This window comes from Sphaeramia orbicularis, chromosome 13 (assembly GCF_902148855.1).
Source record: "Sphaeramia orbicularis chromosome 13, fSphaOr1.1, whole genome shotgun sequence".
Taxonomy (NCBI): domain Eukaryota; kingdom Metazoa; phylum Chordata; class Actinopteri; order Kurtiformes; family Apogonidae; genus Sphaeramia; species Sphaeramia orbicularis.
In genome coordinates, this window is record NC_043969.1 from 22,580,027 (window position 1) to 22,601,506 (window position 21,480).

The 21,480-nt window shown below is 37.4% G+C and overlaps 1 protein-coding gene across 3 annotated transcripts in view; it reads left to right on the forward strand.

The window, feature by feature from the left end:
• The window catches only part of gria4a (glutamate receptor, ionotropic, AMPA 4a), a 125,310-nt gene that overhangs the window by 32,163 nt on the left and 71,667 nt on the right, over nucleotides 1-21,480 (forward strand). For all 3 annotated transcript variants that reach the window (XM_030151786.1, XM_030151788.1, XM_030151785.1), the window contains exon 3: nucleotides 16,638-16,877. In XM_030151786.1, coding sequence (XP_030007646.1) covers nucleotides 16,638-16,877 — 240 coding nt within the window. The remainder of the gene's footprint in view (nucleotides 1-16,637; nucleotides 16,878-21,480) is intronic.

The window sequence follows — 21,480 nt, forward strand, 5'->3', positions numbered from 1 at the left end:
CTACTGCATTGTCTATACATCAAGAAATACTTTACTTGAATAAAAAAAACATGTAACATTGTGAATGGTGAGAGGCAAAAGATCATTTTTCAACTCAAGAAAACAGAAAACTGATAAAATATCAAGCTGTGAATAATATATGTGGGTATTAAGACTCAACACCAAAAGTCATATAAGTTATGTCAATTTTGTCTCAATAACTTTCAACACGTCCCCATTTTCATCTGTTTATACCTTTTCACTTGGTTTTAAGAACAAGGTGCAATGTGCTGAGGTAACTGTTATTTTGGTGTTGATGATGTGTATCATGTGAGATGAGAGATGCAATTCAGGCAGTTTCCAGTCAAAACTAAATGGTACTTTGCTTCCTTTATGACAAACTATGACTTTCTTGACTTGTTAAAAAAAAAAAAAAAGAAAAAAAAAAGAAAAGAGTCCATATTGCAGCTCCGAGTAATTATAAACTATGACACAGTTTTCAATTAACATATAATGTAGGGATTTATTCAGCATTTAGAGGCTAATTAGCATCATGCTAATAAATATTATTTAATCTAACATGGCTGAATTCTCTCATCTCTCTCATGTCTGAAGCTCAGTTGTCCTTGACACTCTACATTAGCATTGCAAGTCCATGTCATTATCTGACAAGTTGGTTCACAAGTTTTCTTTAATGATTGATGTGTTGGATTAGGATTCCCAAACCGTCTGTCTACGACAGTCTGTGTTTACCCAGTGTGGGAGCTCAGCACACACAAACACTAGTCACAGCCTGGTCATTGGTTTTGATGATGTGTAATATTTGTGTCAGTTTGTGACATTTTGGTGAGTTTTTGTAATCTAATTAAAACATGTTTGAATGTGGTGCATTACACGGCATGACTTTACCATGGTCAGATTGTCCACTCTGTTGGCGCTGGAGGATTCAATATCTGTGGGAAAGGGAGGCATATCATAGAACTGAAATAAATACACATACATAAGATCCAGTGCCCCTAATTAAATAGCTGTCTTTTCTAATTCTAAGAGAGATGAGGCACTTAGGCCTTGCGTCCACCAACCCCTCGTTTTTGTATCTGGCAGCAGCACTCAGCAGATGCTTAGTGAAAGTGCTAGTCATAGTCATACTGTTGCTATGAGACGATATGAGACTACTGAAAGCACAAAGCTCTTTGGGTAAAATTGGTTTTTAACTTTAGTAACATTGGCTCATTGAGTAAAAATATGCTCTAGTCTTAGCACTTTAAGAAGCATGCATGTTTTTCATAAACTCTGAGGTAAAAAGGCCAGTGGAGATGGTTGTAGCATGCAACTTGAGTGTATGAAGTTTGTAATGCTTTTCAGCTGGAAATATCAGCATGAAAGTACTGTTTGAATTCACCGTAAAAGCAAAAGCTCAATTTATATAATTTCCAGCAAATAATTCTCATATTTCCATGCAGTTCTGTTAATCTATCATCTTTCAACAGCTATGATAATGCAAAAAGAATAACATTAGTTTATAAAATATTCATAGTTTTCCTACAATGCCACCCAGTCATATGAATGCCCATCTGGAGGTGTCCATGGCTGTTTGACTGGATGTAGTAACTAATGAGGAGACAAGGCTTGGTTATAATTCAACAGAACCTGATGACGAAAGCTCAGACACATAAAGATATATTTATAACTCTCCTAAGGCTGCCATATAAGTGCATAATGGCACCTCGTCCAGAGCAGCAGACTGACAATAGAGACTCATTTAAACTGTAGAGAGTGTTTACCTGACAATGAAAACAGGTTTAGATTAGATTTATGTCACAGCATATCGTGTTACCCAAACCAAAATGCTTCTGCTGTCACAACTGCTATAATGGCGTTGTAAAGATGAGATCGTTAGGCAGCTAACGTTAACTAATCAGCTCCCCTTTTGACAATGAAGAATTTCTTGTCATTCACCTCCCAAATAGCAGCAGCAGCAGCAATAATCCATCCAGATGTATAAAATATGTAACTGTCTGTTATACACACTTTAATCTTGTAGTAGCGCTGGAGGAGGGATTCTCCTGCACAGGTATCACTGGCTGTATGTAAACAACCATGAGACGGGCTCTAAACGCTGGCTTTGCTGTTTTTAACAAATGGATGACTGCAGTAAATGCTGTATATGGATCAAATGTGTCCAAAGTGTATCATAGGACTATTTTTTTTGTCATGACTTTGAGTAGCACAGACCTCTAACATATATCCTAAATCAAACACAAATCTGATCTTTTTCATTGAGCCCTCAGTCTTAACAGTCAGATCAGAATTCATTCAACTTTTACATTATTTTGGAAGGCGGTTCATCACAACTCTGTACTGGAGTGTACTTCAAATGCAGCATTTGCATCAAGCAACAATAAAACTAATCCAAAACAGCACATAAAATAGTAAAACACAGACAGTGACCTTTTTCTGTGCAACGAATACTGATAATGCATATTTTAGTTTAGAATGCATAATATGTACTTGTGGTGGATTTGGAGAACTGTGTGTATTAGCATTTTTAATGAAGAGTATGATCTGAACACTGTCCTCTGGTTTTGTAGATGTGGTTCAGTCCAGTTTGCACTGGAAACGTATATTGACCACAAACAAAATAAGTCAGATCTACTCCTACTTTGTGCTTCTCAGCCAGTCATCTGCTTCTATCTGACTATGTCTCCTGCATCTTCAAACAAAATTAGTCTGATCTGACCAGGAAATAAAAAGTGAGTGCTGAGGTTGACTGTGTGAACATAGCCTTTCATACGTTGTCCTGAAAATCAGACATATCTGATCTTTTTCAGTGTGACCTCACTCTGAAGAACAGAGTTCATGTGACCGTGTGACATCATTTTAAATGGAGATTCATGACAATTCTACACTGGAGAGAGTGACTCATGCTATAAGTAGTTGAAATGTGACATGATAAATGTAGTAGCGAGATGAAACCAAACCATAATTTATACTAGTAAAAGTAGTTGTAATTTTGTAGTAATATGTAAGGTTTTGAAGGCACAACTTTTACTCCACTGCTTTTGTAAATGTATCTGACTTCAGGACTGTAATCATTTCCCACTAGAATCTGATGCTGCCTGCCTTTGAAAAAATGTGAACAGCCAAAACTGAGTGAACATAGACCAGTTTAGGGGTAGATTTAGGGCTGTGTGTAGTCACATGACTGATAAGTAGGGGTGTGTATTGGCAAGAATCCGGTGATACGATACAAATCACAATACTAGGATCACGATATGATGTATCACGATATATCATGATACTGTTAAAAGGGCAATTTTTTGTTTGTTTCTATTTTTTTTTAAGATTATTTCCTGGAAGAATTGAATTACACCAGAACTATGCACAAATACTAAACACATTTTTATTTGATCAGAACAGGATCTAATGCTATATCACAAAATTTTTCTAATTCTCTTTGTTTCCAAAGGAACTAACATCTTTCTCTCAGACAGTAAAAAGTGCTTTTAGGATGCTTCAAATGACAATTAAATAGTGTTAAATAATAATAATTAATAAGATATAAACAATAAAGAAAAACAAAAAACAAAAATGAACCTCTGCCATATCTGCATTTGAATAAATACCTAAAAATATTGATACAGTACTTTTTAATATCGATACAGTATTGTGAAATGAAATATCACGATATATTGCAGAACCGATGTTTTCTAAGACCCCTACTGATAAGTATGAATTATTGTGTATTTGTTGCATATTGTAATCTATATTATAAAAGCCAAGTGACCTCAGTGTGCATGTGTTTCTGTGTGTCTGCTTTATAACTGACAAACTGGACAGAGCTAGCATTTGCCTTTTAGAGTACTTTTGTATTTTGGGTTAGGTGAAAACTGCATATTTATACAACCAATACTTTTTGAGTTATTAGTGGTTTTTAAAATTACCATGGATTTACAGGCAGCCCGCGGAGGAGTCCATTCACAGCCACAAGTGGGTGGGGTGGATTCAGATCAATGGAACCATCGGACACTAATAAAGTTGGTCCGGTTCTTACTGTGGCCTGGTTCCACTCCACTGGTCCCGGTCGTTAATGAGGGCCATTCTACTTTTTCCTAATCTGTGTATTACACCAGTAAGCTTAGATCAGCGCTCCATTTTATCAACTCCACTGCTTCTAGAACCCGTGGATCCCCTTGTATAGTATATCCGATAATCTGACACTTCCTGCTGCTGATCATACCTGATGACCACCAGGTCTGAGTGATTGGACTTGGTGTAATTCCTGCTGACATCTTATCATACATGAGTCAATTAAAACTGAACTGTCAATAAAACTGTTGAAAGATGCAGAAGAATATGAAAAAGATGGAGAGGAGAGTAAGATAGATGGACTGGAAAAGACTGGGGGATAGTGAGGTGAAGAGTGAGACGGCAGGAGAAATGGGTTGTGGGATGTCATTTCCGCTGTTAAATTACTGCTCTGTTTATCTTGTGAGCACATTCAATCACAGTGGACCTACTCAGCTGGAAGGACATCCACACATAAACACCTTTGTCTGCCACACCCACAGGAACGAGGACATACACAAATTTGTATTACTTTTTTCAAGTATTATTTTTCCATTTGTCATAAGAATGGGAAGATAGGCATATGTTAAAACAGAAAAAACACATATACACAAAATTTTGTCTTGTAATTTCTGGTCATTGTGTGTGTCTGTCACACTTCACCAGTCCCCTGGGAATCCACATTCATAGACATTCACATTCAATTTGCTCCCAATACTTCTGTCTTCATACAAACCCATGAATTTGATTATAAAAACTCAACATTGGAGAAAAAAAAATTACTGATAAAGGCAATGGGATTTTTTTTTGTACTCTATATTTCTTTGCTATATTTCTTGTGCATCAGCCAGAGGATATTGAAATGTTTTATAGCAACACAAAACACATGAACAAATGGCCTACTTTGTGTTCCTACTATTTTCAAACCAATAAGAGAACAATAATAGTAAAAATCCATTGTTTTTCCTGTCTTATAACTGCTAAGCTCTAGCAATACAAAACATGCATGTTGAGCTATAGAAGCAGTCACATAGAGACATGCAAGCTTTGAAGTGTCCTCTTAATAAGTGCTTATTGGCATATCATCAGCGGGGTGCAGGCCTCAGTGTGAAATGGACAGACTCATTCATTCATTTTCTGAACAGCTTAAGAGGAGCCCATTCCAGCTCTCATTGGGTGAAGGTACACCCTCGACCACTGCAGAGCTGACATACAGATATGAGCCACCAGTGACTTTCACATTCACACCTGTGGACGATTTATTGACTAATTAACCTATTAAGGTGCATGACTGTACGGTGGGAGGTGGGGTACCTGGGGAGAACCCACGCAGACACTGGGAGAACATGGAAACACCACATGGAGTTTTCTAGTGCTGGAATCGAACTCCTGACCTTCTCTAATGTGAGCAGACAGTGGGAACTACTGTAATACCATCCTCTATTGACAAACTGAGAATATTTAAAGGATTATATGCAAAAAATGAGAAAAGGATTTTGACAAAGGGTGGTGCATGCCAATTGGACCCACTATAGGAAACCAGTGGTTTTGCAGGTTTCTCTGTGTGATCATTCTCCCAGAGGGAGATGAAAGTGACTACTTCCATACAGTATGAGTCTAGCATAGTGAGTGAGTTTCTCCCCTCTTCCACACTTCCTTCTCTTCCTTCCTTCTCTCCCTGTCTCCTGTGATGAATGGTTTTGATATCAGCTGTGTGTGTCTTGGTGTATGTGTGTGTGCGTATGTGTGATGAATGGCTGTGTTCGTACCGGACAAGCCCATAGGGCTTTAGCTACTGTTAGTAGTGCTTAAAGATGACTCGAGTAAAAAGGCTCTCTGTCACATCTTTCTCTCTTTCTCCCCCTCTCTCCCTGCCTTACATATACACACACACAGACACACACGCACACACACAGATTAACCCTGTTTAAAAATTGTATCCTCTGGGTACACAGCACAGCACTATGACAGGTGACATGCAGTTTCCAGCTCTCTTGCTCTCTTATCTTTTTCCTGGCCTCTCTTTTCTGCTCTATCTTTTATCTCTGTGACTGCAGACCTTATTAGTGAGGCAAAATTTCTGCAGTACATGTTCAGTATTGTATGGGTAGCCACAAATCTTCCTGCAATCTAGACGCATGTGTGAATGCATGTTGCATGATGTGAGCAGATTTGCTGTGAGCAAATGTTCTGCTGTGAGCAAATTTTGCAGGGTACACTACTACAACATTCATAATATGCCTCAGTGAACACAGATCCTGGGGACATTTTTAATATTGTTGAAAACAAGTTATGGTTTATTCCTTAAGGACTGTGAGGTTTAGAAAGTTCAAAAGCTTTATGTAACCGCTGCTTGAGCATTCAACAAATTGATAATTTGCTACGGTGACACATCAATTTTCTGGATGTCACAAACCAAACTGAATATTTCCACAGAAATGGCAATGAAATGTTTATACAGCCATCATGAAATTCACTATGGAAATGTGATCATGGACAGTCAATCTGAGATGTTCTGGTTCTACTGTGTCATTGGACAAGCAATAATCCTGCTGTTATCTGTGATCAAAGGTGTTTTGGTAACCTACAGGATGTTGCATACCTGCAGCAGTAGGCACATAACAAAACCCATTATATTTGATTTAATTTTTCTTACAACCTTTTAAAAACTACTTTTTGAGGGCAGCTGTCCTAGAAATACAACAGATATGTTGAGAGGGTAATTTCTCAAAAAACATTGCATTAATTACATGAAAACCACATTGTTTATCAGCTGCAACTGTAGTATCTGGCCTCTGGCAGGAGCTGAGAGATGTGCTAGATAAGTAAAATAAAAAAAAAGTGATAGACAAGCCTCTGATCTTCTAAACATAACAACATGCATATGCTTAGCGTGTAGTCAACACTTGAGGGGGAATATCAATTCATACATACTGATTCCTTATTGCTACAGAACTACAAACTGACATCAGCAGGTTTGAAGATCAGCAACAACCAGTTCTGTGCCTGATGTTCCAAGTAACATGCTGACCTAAGGGATATGGCAAGGATGAGATTCCACCAAAATATGTTCACGACTTTATAGAAAAGGAAACAAAAGTGCTGATTGGTAATATCTATGGCTCATTGGATGCAGATGGAAGTAGTTACAACCAGCTTAATGTTCAGTCATTTTTTCATATAAATACCTCGCTGCCTGTTTTTAGTAATTTTCTATTTTCACTGTTGACTAATGCCATAAACCTAACACTTAAGCAAAAATTGGATTTTACCCTGCAACATCACAACAAGGTATGATCTTGATTCCTATTTATATTTATTAAGCAAAATCAAAAGTGGTATTTCTGTTTTCAGAAGACAACTCAATACGTTTTTTAAGTGGTTAAAGTAATATTGTCTAAATCTATTCATTCTGTCATTTTACTTGTCCTGTTGTCAGAGGAATAGAGTTTTTCCCAGGATTCATTTGACAGGTTGCCAGACACTACATGTATAAAAGAAGAACACACTCAACTGTCTACTGACAGTTTATTGTGATCAGTTCACCTGAAGAGCGTGGTGCTGTGGGAGTATATGCACTTTCCAAAAACGAATAGCACAAAACTCATATAAAAAAGTCACACATACTGTCAGACAACAGCTCTACCTGCCCGGCAAGTTCTATGAAGCTAGACATTAAAATGTAAGCGAACAATATAGCCATTACTCAGAGAAAGGGGATAAATGAGCTATTGAACACTGCACTGAATAAACACAAAATGATGTAAACTGAACATGAGTGTGAAGAAAGGCTAAGATTCTGCCTGTTATATCTTTAACTCTCTCCCCATGCTTTCTAAACAAAGGGATAAAAGCCACTTAATTTCCACTTGTTTCCCCTCTCTGTTTTCCTTTTTATTGTTATTAAAAATATCAGATCATATCATCTTGGCTAACTATGAAAATTATTATGTGAGAGTGACTGGTTGATTGTCAGTTATCTTATTTTAAAAAGAGGGTTTTTTTTTTTTTTTTTTTTTCTTCATTTGACAGCACCAAAAGGAGGTCTTATGTCAGCAACTATTAGCATATTCACTAACTGTGACAACACCAAAGGCCATAGAGATAGCTGCCCCCCTCTTGAGTACCTGCCCTCATTTTACCCAATCAGTACTCTTATTCTTAGAAGCTGTATTCATGCAGCCTTAGGGACAGGGCCTGGAGGAAAAGCTGAGGGAGGAAGGGAGGAAGAGAGGGAGGGAGGGAGTGCAGACGGGAAGGAAGAACAGGTGCAGAGAAGTGGAAAGATGTAATCAAAGAGAATAAAGAAGTAACAGTGCAATGTGGCATTTTTACCCAGGAGCATTTTCTCCTGCTGTCCTTCACCTTTAACCCTTTATTCACTTCTGTATTCAGGAAGGGTTACAAAAAAGACATATTCTGGACACATACAAAGAGCTGTGAGAGCATTTAAAGACTAATTTCCAGCATTTTCTGTCCCTTCACTAGCCTGCAGGGCATTATTTCTGCACTCCTTCAGCCTCTTTTTTTTCTATCTACCTTTAGTATCAGTTTCTGGTTTCTTTCCGTACCTCTGCTTTCTTTCTCTGCAGTGTCTGCTTGTCACTGTCAGAACCCCTTGTGGGTTTTGGAGCCACTCTCTTCCTCTCCTCTTCTCTCTGTCTCTGTTTCTTCTGCCTTCCCCTCTCTGAAAATAACTGAAACCCCCTTTTCCTCTCTGCTTGAGGCAGTTTTGTGAAGAGGGGACGACAGACAGACAAGGGAGGGAGGCAGACAGAGGGATGAATGGCCTCATTCACAAGTACAGCGAACTCGGCTTACATAGATAGAAAAGGGCACACAATACACTATCACTCTCAATAATCACTGGCCTGTTTATGAAGCTATTGCATCTCAGTTATCTTGTAAACTGTGTTCTGGTGGAGAGGATCAGATATGAAATCCATAAGGTGGTTGAACTCCCCTGCCAGATTATTGATTTTCAAGATTTATATGTATTTATCTTGCCTGTAGAGCACTGTTCAAGAACACACGCTGAGGCCTGTTTTCAGAAGTCAATACTGTATTAATATATTTAAAAAATATTACATTCATTTAAAAAAAGTATTATTAAAAGTATTTTACTGCCTCAATAGTATCAGTAGCTATTAAAAATTGGTCAAATTAAAACATAATCATCTAATTGTATACCACCTCATGCTAGTTTGACATTTCATAAGATTTATGAAGACCACAGTTATCTAAGGACTAACTGGTGTGACATAACTCTAAACAATATGAATAGTTGATGCTGTCCTGTTGTTTTCCTCCCATGCTGAACAATATACACTGTAAAAAAAATCTGTAATTTAACAGAATTTTCATTGTTTATTTTACAGATTTTTCCTGTATTTTTAAAATACAGGAAAATGTCAATGAAATTCAAAAAATAGCCTGTGATTTTACACATCAAATGTAAAATAACATGAAAAAACTGTAACTGTGAATAACAAAAAAATTTCAGTTTTTTTAAAAGATTTTTTTTTTCTTTTTTCACAGAAAAATACAGTTAAAATACATTTGCAAATGTATCATAATTTTACAAATATTTCCTTTACATTTATGAGATTAAACTGTTAATTTAAAGTTTAGTACTGTAAAAAAAAATCATAAAATGAGATAAAATTACTGACAATTAACCGTTAAAGAAGTATTTGTTCTGTAAGTTTAACAAGACTTGTTTGTTAATTGACAAATATCTTGTGTAATTACAACAAAAATGTTGAATAAATGTATTTTTGTGAAAGTATAACATGTATAAGCACTGATAAACTGTCCAAATACAGTTTTTATCAGTGGATTGTACAACTTAGTCTCATTGAAAATTATTTATATGTATATTTTTAGGTAATTTGATTGTTTTAATACATGGAAATATTCTTTATTAAACATTCAAAAGTAAAAAAAAAAAAAAAAAAAGCAAAATCTCATGTAAAGTTAGGGCAAAAAACTGTATTTTAATCATGGAAAATTACTGTATTGTTATGAGATGGGGATTTTCTGTTATTTTCCAGTATTTTTTCGGCACCCCTGCTGCCGGAATTATACCGGTTTGTTCTTACTGTTTTTTTTGTTTTTTTTTCTTCTTACAGTGTATGCAATATATGATGCTGATGCAATCTCACAACACTGATTTCCATTCCATACATTCATTTATTTTTTTTGGGCACCTAATTTTGCAGAATGTAGACATGACCAACTCTACCAAGCCCAGATCAGAACACTTCCCCCACAGACCTGTATTGTAGGCTCTAGGCATGATGGGTAATCAATTCATCCACCTCTCTTCTCACCCTGATGCATGCATCACTCAGAACAGGGTCAATCTAGACTCATCAGACCACGTGACATTTTACCATTGAACTACAGTCTAATCTTTATTCTCTCTATCAAACTGATGATTGTTTAACCCATAAAGACCCAGTGCTACTTTAAATTTTTCTCTCTATTTAATCTTTACCGAAGTGATTTATCATCATTTATTGTAATATTACCCTCTGTATTTTGCATTTTTCCACTGTGAATCATGTGTGTCCTTATATTTAATTTCCTATACTTAATTTAGATGTAAAACTTAGAGTAAATTCAAAGGTTATTACATTTAAACAGAAAAAAATGAAGAAAAAGTGACTTTTTCAGCAAATATAACAATAACTGAATGCAAAACCAAGTGTATCCATCCACTGTCATTGATCAAACTCCATGGGTTTTACTGGTGAATCAATGTTGAAGATGAGTGTTTCCACGGTAACTATGGAGCCTCTAAAGGTCCAAATGGATCATATCTGATGACCATGAAAAGATGATGAACTGTATTTTACACCAATTATTTACATGCATTGATAAGATTAATGGACCAACAGGTATTAAACAGTTTAGATCAGGAGATGCTTTTGGTCGTGGATGGATGTTTGGGTCTTTATGGGTTAATAAATAAGAAGCTACTCACCGGATTATCTAAAGAACTTTTTGCAAAAGAAATATATCACCCACTGCAGTAATTATCCACTGGAAGAATCTGAAATATTTGCAAAATTAAATCCAGGTGGGGAATTTTTTTGTGCAGACTGTGCGTTTTTTGTTTGTTTTCTACCTTAAAATAACATAAAGGCAATGAATTTAATAAAGTCCCCTTTCTTAACTTCCAACTACCAGTGTTTTTTCCATATAATTTCTGTTCTATTGTCTCCTAATCTATGTTGTTGTATAGAAGAGCAAATATGAAATCCATATGGTGACTGTACTCTCTGCCAGACACTATTGATCTGCAGGCTTCATCTTTTGTCTTGTCTTTATAATGTTTCTCTTTAACAGAGCTGTGGTTCGGTACTATAATAAGTTGTCAGGAGTGAAAGTTGTGTGTCAGTGTCTCAGCAGAAGGAACATTTGTCATCAGAATCTTCACACTGCAAAAGAGCACTTACAGGAGTTTATGAAACCTGTTCAATGTCCTTTTCGATTCAATTCCAGACCTGATCTTTTGTCTGAAATTATAATACCATCACTTTATCCACTTAACCAAGTATGAACAGAAGTATCTCATGCTTAACGGCAAAGCTTTTCACTAATTATTCACTCAAACTTAGACAGTATGAATGAATTTTCAGAGCTAGATTCAATGACCTTGAGCACATTTTCTGCATTATCTCACAGTTTAAGTGTTACAATAACATCAAGATTCAAGGCTTAAACAACTAATAGGACTATAAAGTGTATTTTGTTACTTGTCAAAGAGATACTGAATGTACTTCTATGTTATTACATATGTAATGCTCTTGGACTATTTCCCTAAACAGCAAAGTATCCCCTCAAAAATGTAGTTTATATTACAAGGATATTGTACAATTTTGCTACTATTTTGGTTCTCAAATGCAATTTACATTTTCCTTCTTTGACACAACTGTGAGCAGCACTGAATAATAAAGGGATAATTACAGCAAATTATGTTACAATCACTGTAATGCTATGATTTTTTTTATTTTTTGTCTTTCATACTGTTAGCTAACAGCTGTCTGATTTACTTTATTAAATCGTGCCTATTTTAAGTTTCAAAAATTGTTATAATTGTAAGTGTTCTACTCAGACTTCTGCAATAATAAGTAATAGTAAATATATATAAATAATAAATATTTGTTACGTTCTGACCTTAAAGTATAATCATCTGTTTTTTTATGCAAAATATCCACCATTAAACTAAAAAGAAATGATTTTACAATGATTTACTAACACCAACTGATTTTTTTTTTTTTTAATCTAAATATGATTTAGTATTACACCATCCAGCCCTAACTGTGGAACTGTGTTACCTTCAGCTCTTAATCTAGAGCTTTCATGCTGCTGCAGGATGCTACACTTTTGCTTGTCTGTATACACACTCAGAAAACTCTTGCAGTACCAAAATAGAATAGATGCAGGGCTTGGATCTCCAGAGGTTATGAATGTAAATGGTTTAAATGTGAAATGTCAGTATAAGGCACTAGGCATTATACTTCGATCTAATTATATAACCCATAAAAGCTTATTATTGGTATTTACATTGCCTCACCCTCTTGGAATCACTGTACTCCACTGTTGGTAGCCCAGAACAATGACAAGAAAAATACACCTTATGGCTTTTTAACTGGTTTGTATTCCTCATTTACTTAGGTATTTCCTGTATCTTGGCCTTTACCTGCAGGTAATGAGAGCTTGCAGTATTTCTGCTGTGTTTCTGTGGTTGTCTGGGGAATGTCTAGAGGGTTTTAACTCAGACAAATGGGTGCTCCTAAGGACAGAACATCTGAAAATTGTATGTGAGTGTGCTGGTGAATTGGGGAAACAGTGCAATTTTGTGTTAACAGTGGCTGGATAGGTGACTATGTGTCTGTGAATGTGTGTTTCTTACAGCATGTTGTACTATAGAACAGTGACAGTTAAATCAGTAGCAAGTTTATCCATGACCATCTGCTCTTGCTGTCATGAAAATACAAAGAAGTTCAGTAGACAATATGCACTGTTCTGGGAGAGGGAAGGAGGGAAGAGGCTGAAGAAAAGCAGCAAAGATGGGAGGAATATGGAGAGAATGAGCACATGTCAGAGAACTAACCACCAAGTATTACTCCCAAATTTTGAGTGAAAAAAATTGAAGAACATACTATGTGCAAGATTGAGAGGACTTTCAGAACCCCCAGAGACACCAATGAAATCAGAGCGGCATAGCAGGGATAGCTGCAGAGTTAGATGTAAGGATGCAGAGGATGCTTTGCTACTTGTGATATAAGATAAATATGTCTGAAAGATATTCATGAAAGGGTCTGCATGAAGAGAGAGAGAAATATATGTACAGAAAAATTAAGAACAAGGAAAGATACTGGAATTTACACAACAAAATCGAACATATGGACTTGCTGAAAGAACAAACGAGAACGGGCAATGAGAAGCAGAGGAACTCCCAGGAGACCTATTGTGTCCGATGCTTTTACTGTGGTGATGATGCACCATGCCGCTGGTCCCTTCCTCTCATTAAAGCTTTATGAAGCTAGCTTAGCACACATTTTATTACAATGACGCCACTGTCTGGCACATTCCAGCCTTGCGGCTGGGTTAGAGGGTGGTGATGGTGGAGTGTGTTGCAGAGAAACAAGCTCATCGAGATGTGGAAACACTGGAAAGAAAAAGGATGCAGGTAAAGCAAAGCCAAGAACAGGAGGCACAGAAAAAAAACACAAATACAGGGAGGTGAAACACATGAGGCTGGGTTAATAAAGAATAAAACATACCGACATTTTTATGTGCCATGAGCCATTGTGTACTATTACAAATGAATTTATATTGTTTTAAAAATAGACTGGTTTGGGATTAAGACTATTAAGGCTTTTTTGACAAGTTTTGACAGAGATCCAAAAGCTTGTGCAAAAAAACACTGTGATGTGACAACTGTGTCAAAGCCAGTGGTTCTCAGTCTTTTTCTCTCGGGCCCCCCTTTAGAGGATGAAAAATCTCCAGGCCTCCCTCAACCCCAACAACATTGTAATAGTGGCGCAATTATAACTTTTGTTGAAAGAAACATCAATATTGTAACAATACTTTTTGCTTTACCTTGAATAAGTTTTTGTTCACATTAAAAATAACTTAGATTTTTGCTTGAACACTACAAATAAACTCAACCAGACTGCTCCCTGAGACAAGGTTTTTCCAAATAAAAATAGGAAATGCGCAATTATCTAACAACAATGACAATAAAGTTACTTTTTTTGGAGCAACAGCTAATTTTGGTAGCAAAGATGAACATTTTAACAATATCAGTGGCTGCAATGAGCCCGTTTCCATTGCACGTCTCAGAACATCAAAGTGCAAACTGTGCAAAAACAGAAACATTGCACTTTTTTTTTTCCAGTCCAATCCTTGTCCATTCTCTAAACCTAAACTCTTTGTCTAGTCTAGTGACAGATCACCATGGCAGTAGACTGGTTTGTTGTACGTCTCTAAAATGAGTCCAGAGTGCTCCAACACTAAAACATTAGTTCCACCTGCTACATGTACTAACCTGAAGAAAAATAAAAACACCCAGGAGTGATCCCATGCCCCCCCTGGCAAACCTACGGGCCCCCTTTCGGGGACCTGCCCCACGGTTTGAGAAACACTGGTCTAGGCCAACAGTTGAAGTCAAGTTTCAGAAACAGTTATCAACTGACAGAGGAGTAGGATTCCAGACTGTTCACCACTGAGCAGAATCAAAGACAGCTGTTCCACCAAAATGCAGATTTATTTAAAAGGAAGAGGATGTCGTTTGTCATTCAAGTGTTTCATTTGTGAATTCAGTCATATGTTGATTCTCTTTTGTCATTTGACAGAGTGAGGGCAAGTTTTCACAGCCAAGAGCCATATTTCACCCATCAGCCCCTGTCATGAATGAAGTCTCATTTCTTTTAGTTTGAAAACCTGCAGTTATCTGACCCAACAGTCACACAGACAAGCTTTTACTCTTATGGTCTGAGTGCTTCATTACAATGTATCATGCAATGTCTCAGTAAAATATGACCTGTTATTTAGTTGTTTATCAAACACAGTCTCATCTCTTAAACCATCTTTTATGTCGCTATGTTCTCCGTATTACAAAATAAAACCTAGAAATGCTGTAAAAATCATCTTTGAAGACATTAAGTACATTGACTTTGAAACACCATGACTCAGCTCTTGCTGAATGACGCATGCTAAGTACATAGCATGCTAGTTCTCTGAATTGAAGACATTTAGCTCCTGTCATAATCGGAGACTAAATCCCTGCCTTATCGCCTCCTGGGTGCAGCGGCCTCAGCTTTGTTTAATTGCCACAAACCGAACCGTCAGAGCTGCATCTCCCTCAGTGTTTACCCCCACTGAGGCTTATAGCTGATAATGGAATTACTCTGAGTCACAAGAGGAGGGAGTGAGGGGTAAAGGGAGAAGAGATGAGAAAAAGTGGAAGCTAAAAGAGAGAGGATGGAGTCAAGGTCTGCACTGAAAACAGAAGAGAGGAGGTATGAGATGACGTAAAAAGAAGAAAATAAGGAGCACACACATGGAGCTCAACAGAGCAGGGACACAGAAAAGGTTACAGTGGTGGCTGGTTATTGCCAAAAGCAAACTCTGCAGTCTTCCTGTCGTACTGTTTACTCCAAAGTGACGTACTACAGGGTGGAGAGTGAATTATGACGCAGGATAGAGCTCAAGCTCAAATCATGCCTGCCTGAAAGAATCTAGCTGAAAGGATGAATGGAGCTGAAGAGTGAGAAATAGAGTGACTAAGAGGATGAAAGAGAATTGGGCCAGACAAAGAGAAACATTAAAGGGTATAAAGAGTAAAAATGAGACATTGAGATGCGGGTTTAATTTGTTTCATTCTTAGAAAGTGGGGAATGTGTGTGCACATTTCAGTTGATTTGTCTAAACATGCAAGACTATGTGTCATAGCCCTAATGGTTTTTTGTTCAAACACGGGCTCTGGTCGGGCAGTACGGGGCGAAGATTTTTGTGGAAGGGAGATAGTGGAGGACGCCAGTGCTTTTCACTCTGCTCTCTGTCATGGTTGAAAGCTTCAGGGTGTTTGAAGACTGAGTTGGTGTGTTGTAGTGGAAAATGACTTCACATTTGAAGTGAGCTTGTTGCTCGGTCAAGAGTTTTCTGTGTGTGTGTGTGTGTGTGTGTGTGTGTGTGTGTGTGTGTGTGTGTGTGTGTGAACATGGATAGATCTTGAGAATTTTTAGCTGTAAGCAGGTAGGGTTATTTCACTGCAAATTCCTTAACAACCATACAAGCAGCCATCCTAATTTTAGCTTCTGGAAATGATTCTGTACTAGTCAGAAAATTTGACACAGGCTGAAGCAGCTGCACTTTAAAATGGTTGACATGTTTAACTGGAATGCACTGCGTAAATTTCACTAAAAACAGTCTCACTTATTCTGTCTTTCACTGCTGTCTTATTAACACATTGAATGTCACTATGCTTTTTTCTCTTTTGTCTACAGACACACCTTCTTCTTCCCCATTTGACTTATGCCGTCTAACCTTTTTCTTTTCTCTTCTCTCATCAGTCTGTTCTCAGTATTCAAGAGGGGTCTTCGCCATTTTCGGCCTTTATGATAAGCGCTCGGTCAACACGCTGACATCATTCTGTGGGGCCCTGCATATCAGCCTAGTGACACCCAGCTTCCCCACTGAAGGAGAGGGCCAGTTCACTCTGCAGCTGCGGCCCTCCATCAGAGGGGCTCTGCTCTCGCTGCTGGATCACTATGACTGGAACCGCTTTGTCTTCCTCTACGATACAGACAGAGGTACATGCAATTCACTAACACTAAATAGAAAGATTTATTAGTGCCATGTTGAGTTTTAACCCATAAAGACCCAAACTGCCACCAGCGACCAAATTCATGTAGTGATGTAAAATATTTAATACCTGTTGATCCACTAATCCTACCAATACATGTAAATAATTGGTGTAAAATACAGTTTGTCATCTTTTCATGGTCATGAGATATGATCCATTTGGACGTTCAGAGGCTCTGTAGTGAATGTGGAAATACCCTCATCTACTACAACATTGATTCACCAGTAAAACTCATGGAGTTGGATCAATGACAGTGGATGGACACACTTAGTTTATGTTCAGTTAATTATAGATTTTTTTGGAAAAAGTGACATTTTCTCAGTTTTTGATATAATAACCCTCAACTTTATTTTAAGCTTTTATGAACATCTACATGATCAGTGAATATAAGATACCTGATTTCCACTGAAAAAATGCAAAATACAGAGGATAATATAGTAAATGGTGATAAATCAATAAAGAAAGGTTAAATATAGAGAAAAAATAATTTGAGAACTGCTACAAAACAATCACTGGGTCTTTATGGGTTAAAATTCAGGAAGCTCACAGGAAGTCAGTTGGAGTAATGAGGACAATGGGTATTCTGCTTTCTGCTATCTGCCTGTAAGTGTTTTCTAATTCCTCCTCGCAACATGTTATGAACAACTTTGCTGATGATTGGAATTCTGAAATAATGCAGACCTGCTCAGCACTTGATGATATTTTCTTTTTCAGTGCAGGGGCTTACGTCCCCAGTAAGCGGTTGCTCCACCAAAACAAGCCCCACCACACTAAAACTCTTTTCATAGTCACTTTCATTGCAGCTTAACTCTGCTCAAGATGATTGTTTTAAAGAATCTTGTTTTAAAGAGGACTGGTTTAAAAATTACAAACAAACCAGAGTGTTTTCCTCCTGTTCCAGAATGACAATGCTTCAGTCAGACAAGAATTTAACCAGTGTCCATCAAACTGTGATAACTGTATGATTTGAGGACTCAAGGAGAAATGATTATCATTCCATACAAGTACATGGTGCATGAGAGGAACATAGGTTCCCGGTAAAAAAAAAAAAAAAATGGCAATGAAAAGATGAGAAACTAGAGACCATTAAAAATATATATAAAAAATAAAAACTCTGGATAATAAACACATAAAATGAAATATGTGCCATTGCAAGAGATTGAACATGCCTAGCAACATAAAAACAGAAAAAAACAACATATCAGAAAACAGCGAGCAGTGTTGTGTAACCATGTGTTAGATCATTTTTGCATAAAGTTCGAGAGTCTAATCATTTCATTGTTATTTTCTGACTTTGTTCTTTTTTTTAGAAGGTCAAAATTGATTAAACAATAACAAAAAAATAGGACCATGGGTCCTGTAGTCCAACAGCATTTTTAAAGAAATTAATTGACATTCATTTGACCTTTAAAGGTCACTCAAGGTCAAAGGTCATGGTACCATATGAAAGCCCATATGTGACTTCCTATCTATTGCCAATAGTAATTATATCAATATCTACAACTGTTTTCAAGTTATAGCACTTTGAAATTTGTCCCGTTATAAAACAATGGGGATTTTAAAAATTTCAAAAATTCATAAAAAATCCAGTATTTCCCAATTCTTTGAAGAAACTTGTTAGACCGTACCTCAAAGATGTTCCACAACAAATATCAAGTCATTCTAACCGATGGTTTCAGAGAAGAAGATTCCTATAAAATTGTTTATGGACGGACAACGGATGGACGGTGGACAGACGATGGACGGACGATAGACGAACAACAGCTGATACCAATAGTCCATGGGTCCCCTGTGGCCGTTGGACTAAAAGAGGCTGTAACTCAGTGTTTAGGACTACAGTTGCAACATCGTACCAGTGGACTGTAACTGGAACAGCGTTGTACCCTATGGCACCAACAGAGCTTCATAAGCTTTGCTGTGATAACAAGGGCTAAGTGGGTAGATCTGTTGTGCTCTATCTCTAGGCCTCAATTCAAAACTCGGTTATGGAAGATTAAAAAAGATTTCCAAATTAATCTGCTCCCAAACCATTTATGCATGAAGAATTTTCTGTTAATTTGGGTTCAGTTTAGAAGTGCATATTGAGAACAATGTTGTAATTTCATAAAGTCATAATCACTTTGTTAAAAGTCTGCCTGGCTAGACTTATTTGGCTTCTATTTAGAGGTTGTGCAAAAAGCTACAAAGGCTTTACCGCTGGAGCAGAATTGGTGTAATGAAACTATATAAGGTGCAATTTGGCACTTTATTGACAGAAGCTAGTATTTGGCTGCAACTCTTGCAGTGTTCACCTGGCTTTTATTAAAATATCCTATCATGCAGTTCACGTATTGTAAGCTAGTAGAGCAGACACAGCTTACACCCTTGAACACCTTCATGAAATGCTTTCTCTGCTTCCTCTCTCTTTCTCACACACACACGCAAAGACTAATTCCCCGCCACAGACACAGAAACACAGGTCAAACATGAAGCCACAGATCACAGTGTAGTGGCATGTTAGGGAATCAGTGAGCTGCGCTGTGTGTCAGACACACACTGTGTAACTGTATGTGCTCTGTCTGTGTCTCCGCCAGCCTCCCTCTGGTCCAGGTTGTCTAGGTGACTACCCAGGAGGGCAGACGGAGGAAGAGGAAGGCAGGGTGAGGAAGGGAGCAGGAGAGACAGGTTAGGAGAGCTGAGCTGTTAGAGCGGTGAAAAACAAAGAAAAACCAGGAGGCAGAAGGAACAAAGACAGAAGCGAGACAAGGAAGAAGGAGGCAAACAAGGAGACGAGGAGAGAAGAAACTGAAGGAAGGAAGGAGTAAGAGGACACAGGATCACAAGCTGTAGCATATAGAAGGGTAGGGGGGTTAAAGAGTGAGAGAATGAGGGAAATGGAGAGCAGGATGGATGCGTGGAGTTTGGGCTGTGCTCACCCGTGACTTGGCCAAGGCAGGGCCCTTCATTATAGGCTCCCATCAGGCCCTGCTGCTGGTAATGTGCTGGAAAATGGGCAGTAATGCTGTGATCTGTTTTATGCTCCCTGGTCTGTTCTGCTCCACAGACAGCTGACACACACACACACACAGAAATACAGACATAAATACATGTATATGTGATTCAAATGTGATAGAAGAATGTGCGCACATCTGGGCAGACAGTGAAATAATGTTTATGTATGTGGAAATGTTAAAAACAAAAATACCACATACCAAAACATAAAATAATCACCCACTTAAACACAAGCTCATGAACTGAAGTACTTCCACGTAAATGAGATGTGAATCTAGAAATATAAATCACATATACAGAAACTCAAAGCGCACATTCAACCATATGAACTATCACAATTCCAATCATTGCATTTCAATATGAATTCCATCTCTACAGTCATTTGGTCTAATTTATTTTGATGATTAAATCTGTCATAAGTCTACATACAGTTTCGAACTCACCACAGTTATTTTGCATAATCATGGTAATCTTCACCATTCAGCTGCATAAAAACAGCTGGATGAAAGTTAAAGAAATTACATATTTTATCGTTCCGCCTACATCTACTTTCTGGCTTTTGCGCCGTGTTTGCTGCTCTTTGAAAGAGGTCATCCTGTTATGCCCCCTTTATCTCAAAGCTAGAAGTTCTTCTTCTCACATTTCAGTAATAGGATTAGTGTATATTTTTAATGGGAAATTTGCCCTGTGGACTTTTGATGTAAAGCCTAAAAGTTTTTGTTTTATTTATACTATATTAGTAGCATAAAGTGAATGTAAAGAGGCAAATCATTAATCATGATTATTTGTCAATGAATCATCAGCTTTAGTTTCAGCCCTATTGAAGATGTGAAAGTTCTACATTTCTACATTTTTTAAAATATTTTTGGTGCCATTGCTTTTAAACTGTGTAACCTGAAATGCTTTGGGCAACCTTCCACAAGCGTCTACATAAACTCTGCAGGACTTTTATCCCATTACTCCTGCAGAACTTGTGCACCTGAGCCAGCTTTATGGGCTTTCTAAGGTCAGGGCTGTGTGATGCTGCTCCAAAATGTTTGCTTTGTTGGCCTTAATCCATGTTGTTACCATTCTGGAGGTTTGTCAAAGGCCTATTTACATCTAAGCATTCACTTTCTGGTGAAGTTTCAAAATATCCACGTTAGATGTTGGCTGCCTTTTTGAGATGCAGTCATAGATCTGCATACTGTTGACTCCCAATAATGACTATGAGCTGATGTTGTTATGCCAGTTTCTGGAAGCATTTTTAACCTCTTAAAATATGATAAAATGAATAAAAGCTGACTCTCTTATTCTGAAGTTTCACAAAATCAAAATAAAGTAATTGGACCAACTGAACTAACAGAGCAAATATATAATGAGTTGATTAATTTAACGCATTTAACCAAAGTATACTTAACGCCAATAAAACGTATGGTCCAAACATGTGATGTAATTTCCAGAAGATGATTTGCTCAGGTGCCTTTTTTGTATATGTTGCTCATGAGATGAGTAACACAGTTAACAGCCGTATTTTTTTTTTTATTCCCGATGAGCGCAATGTCTGCGTTTGGACTAAT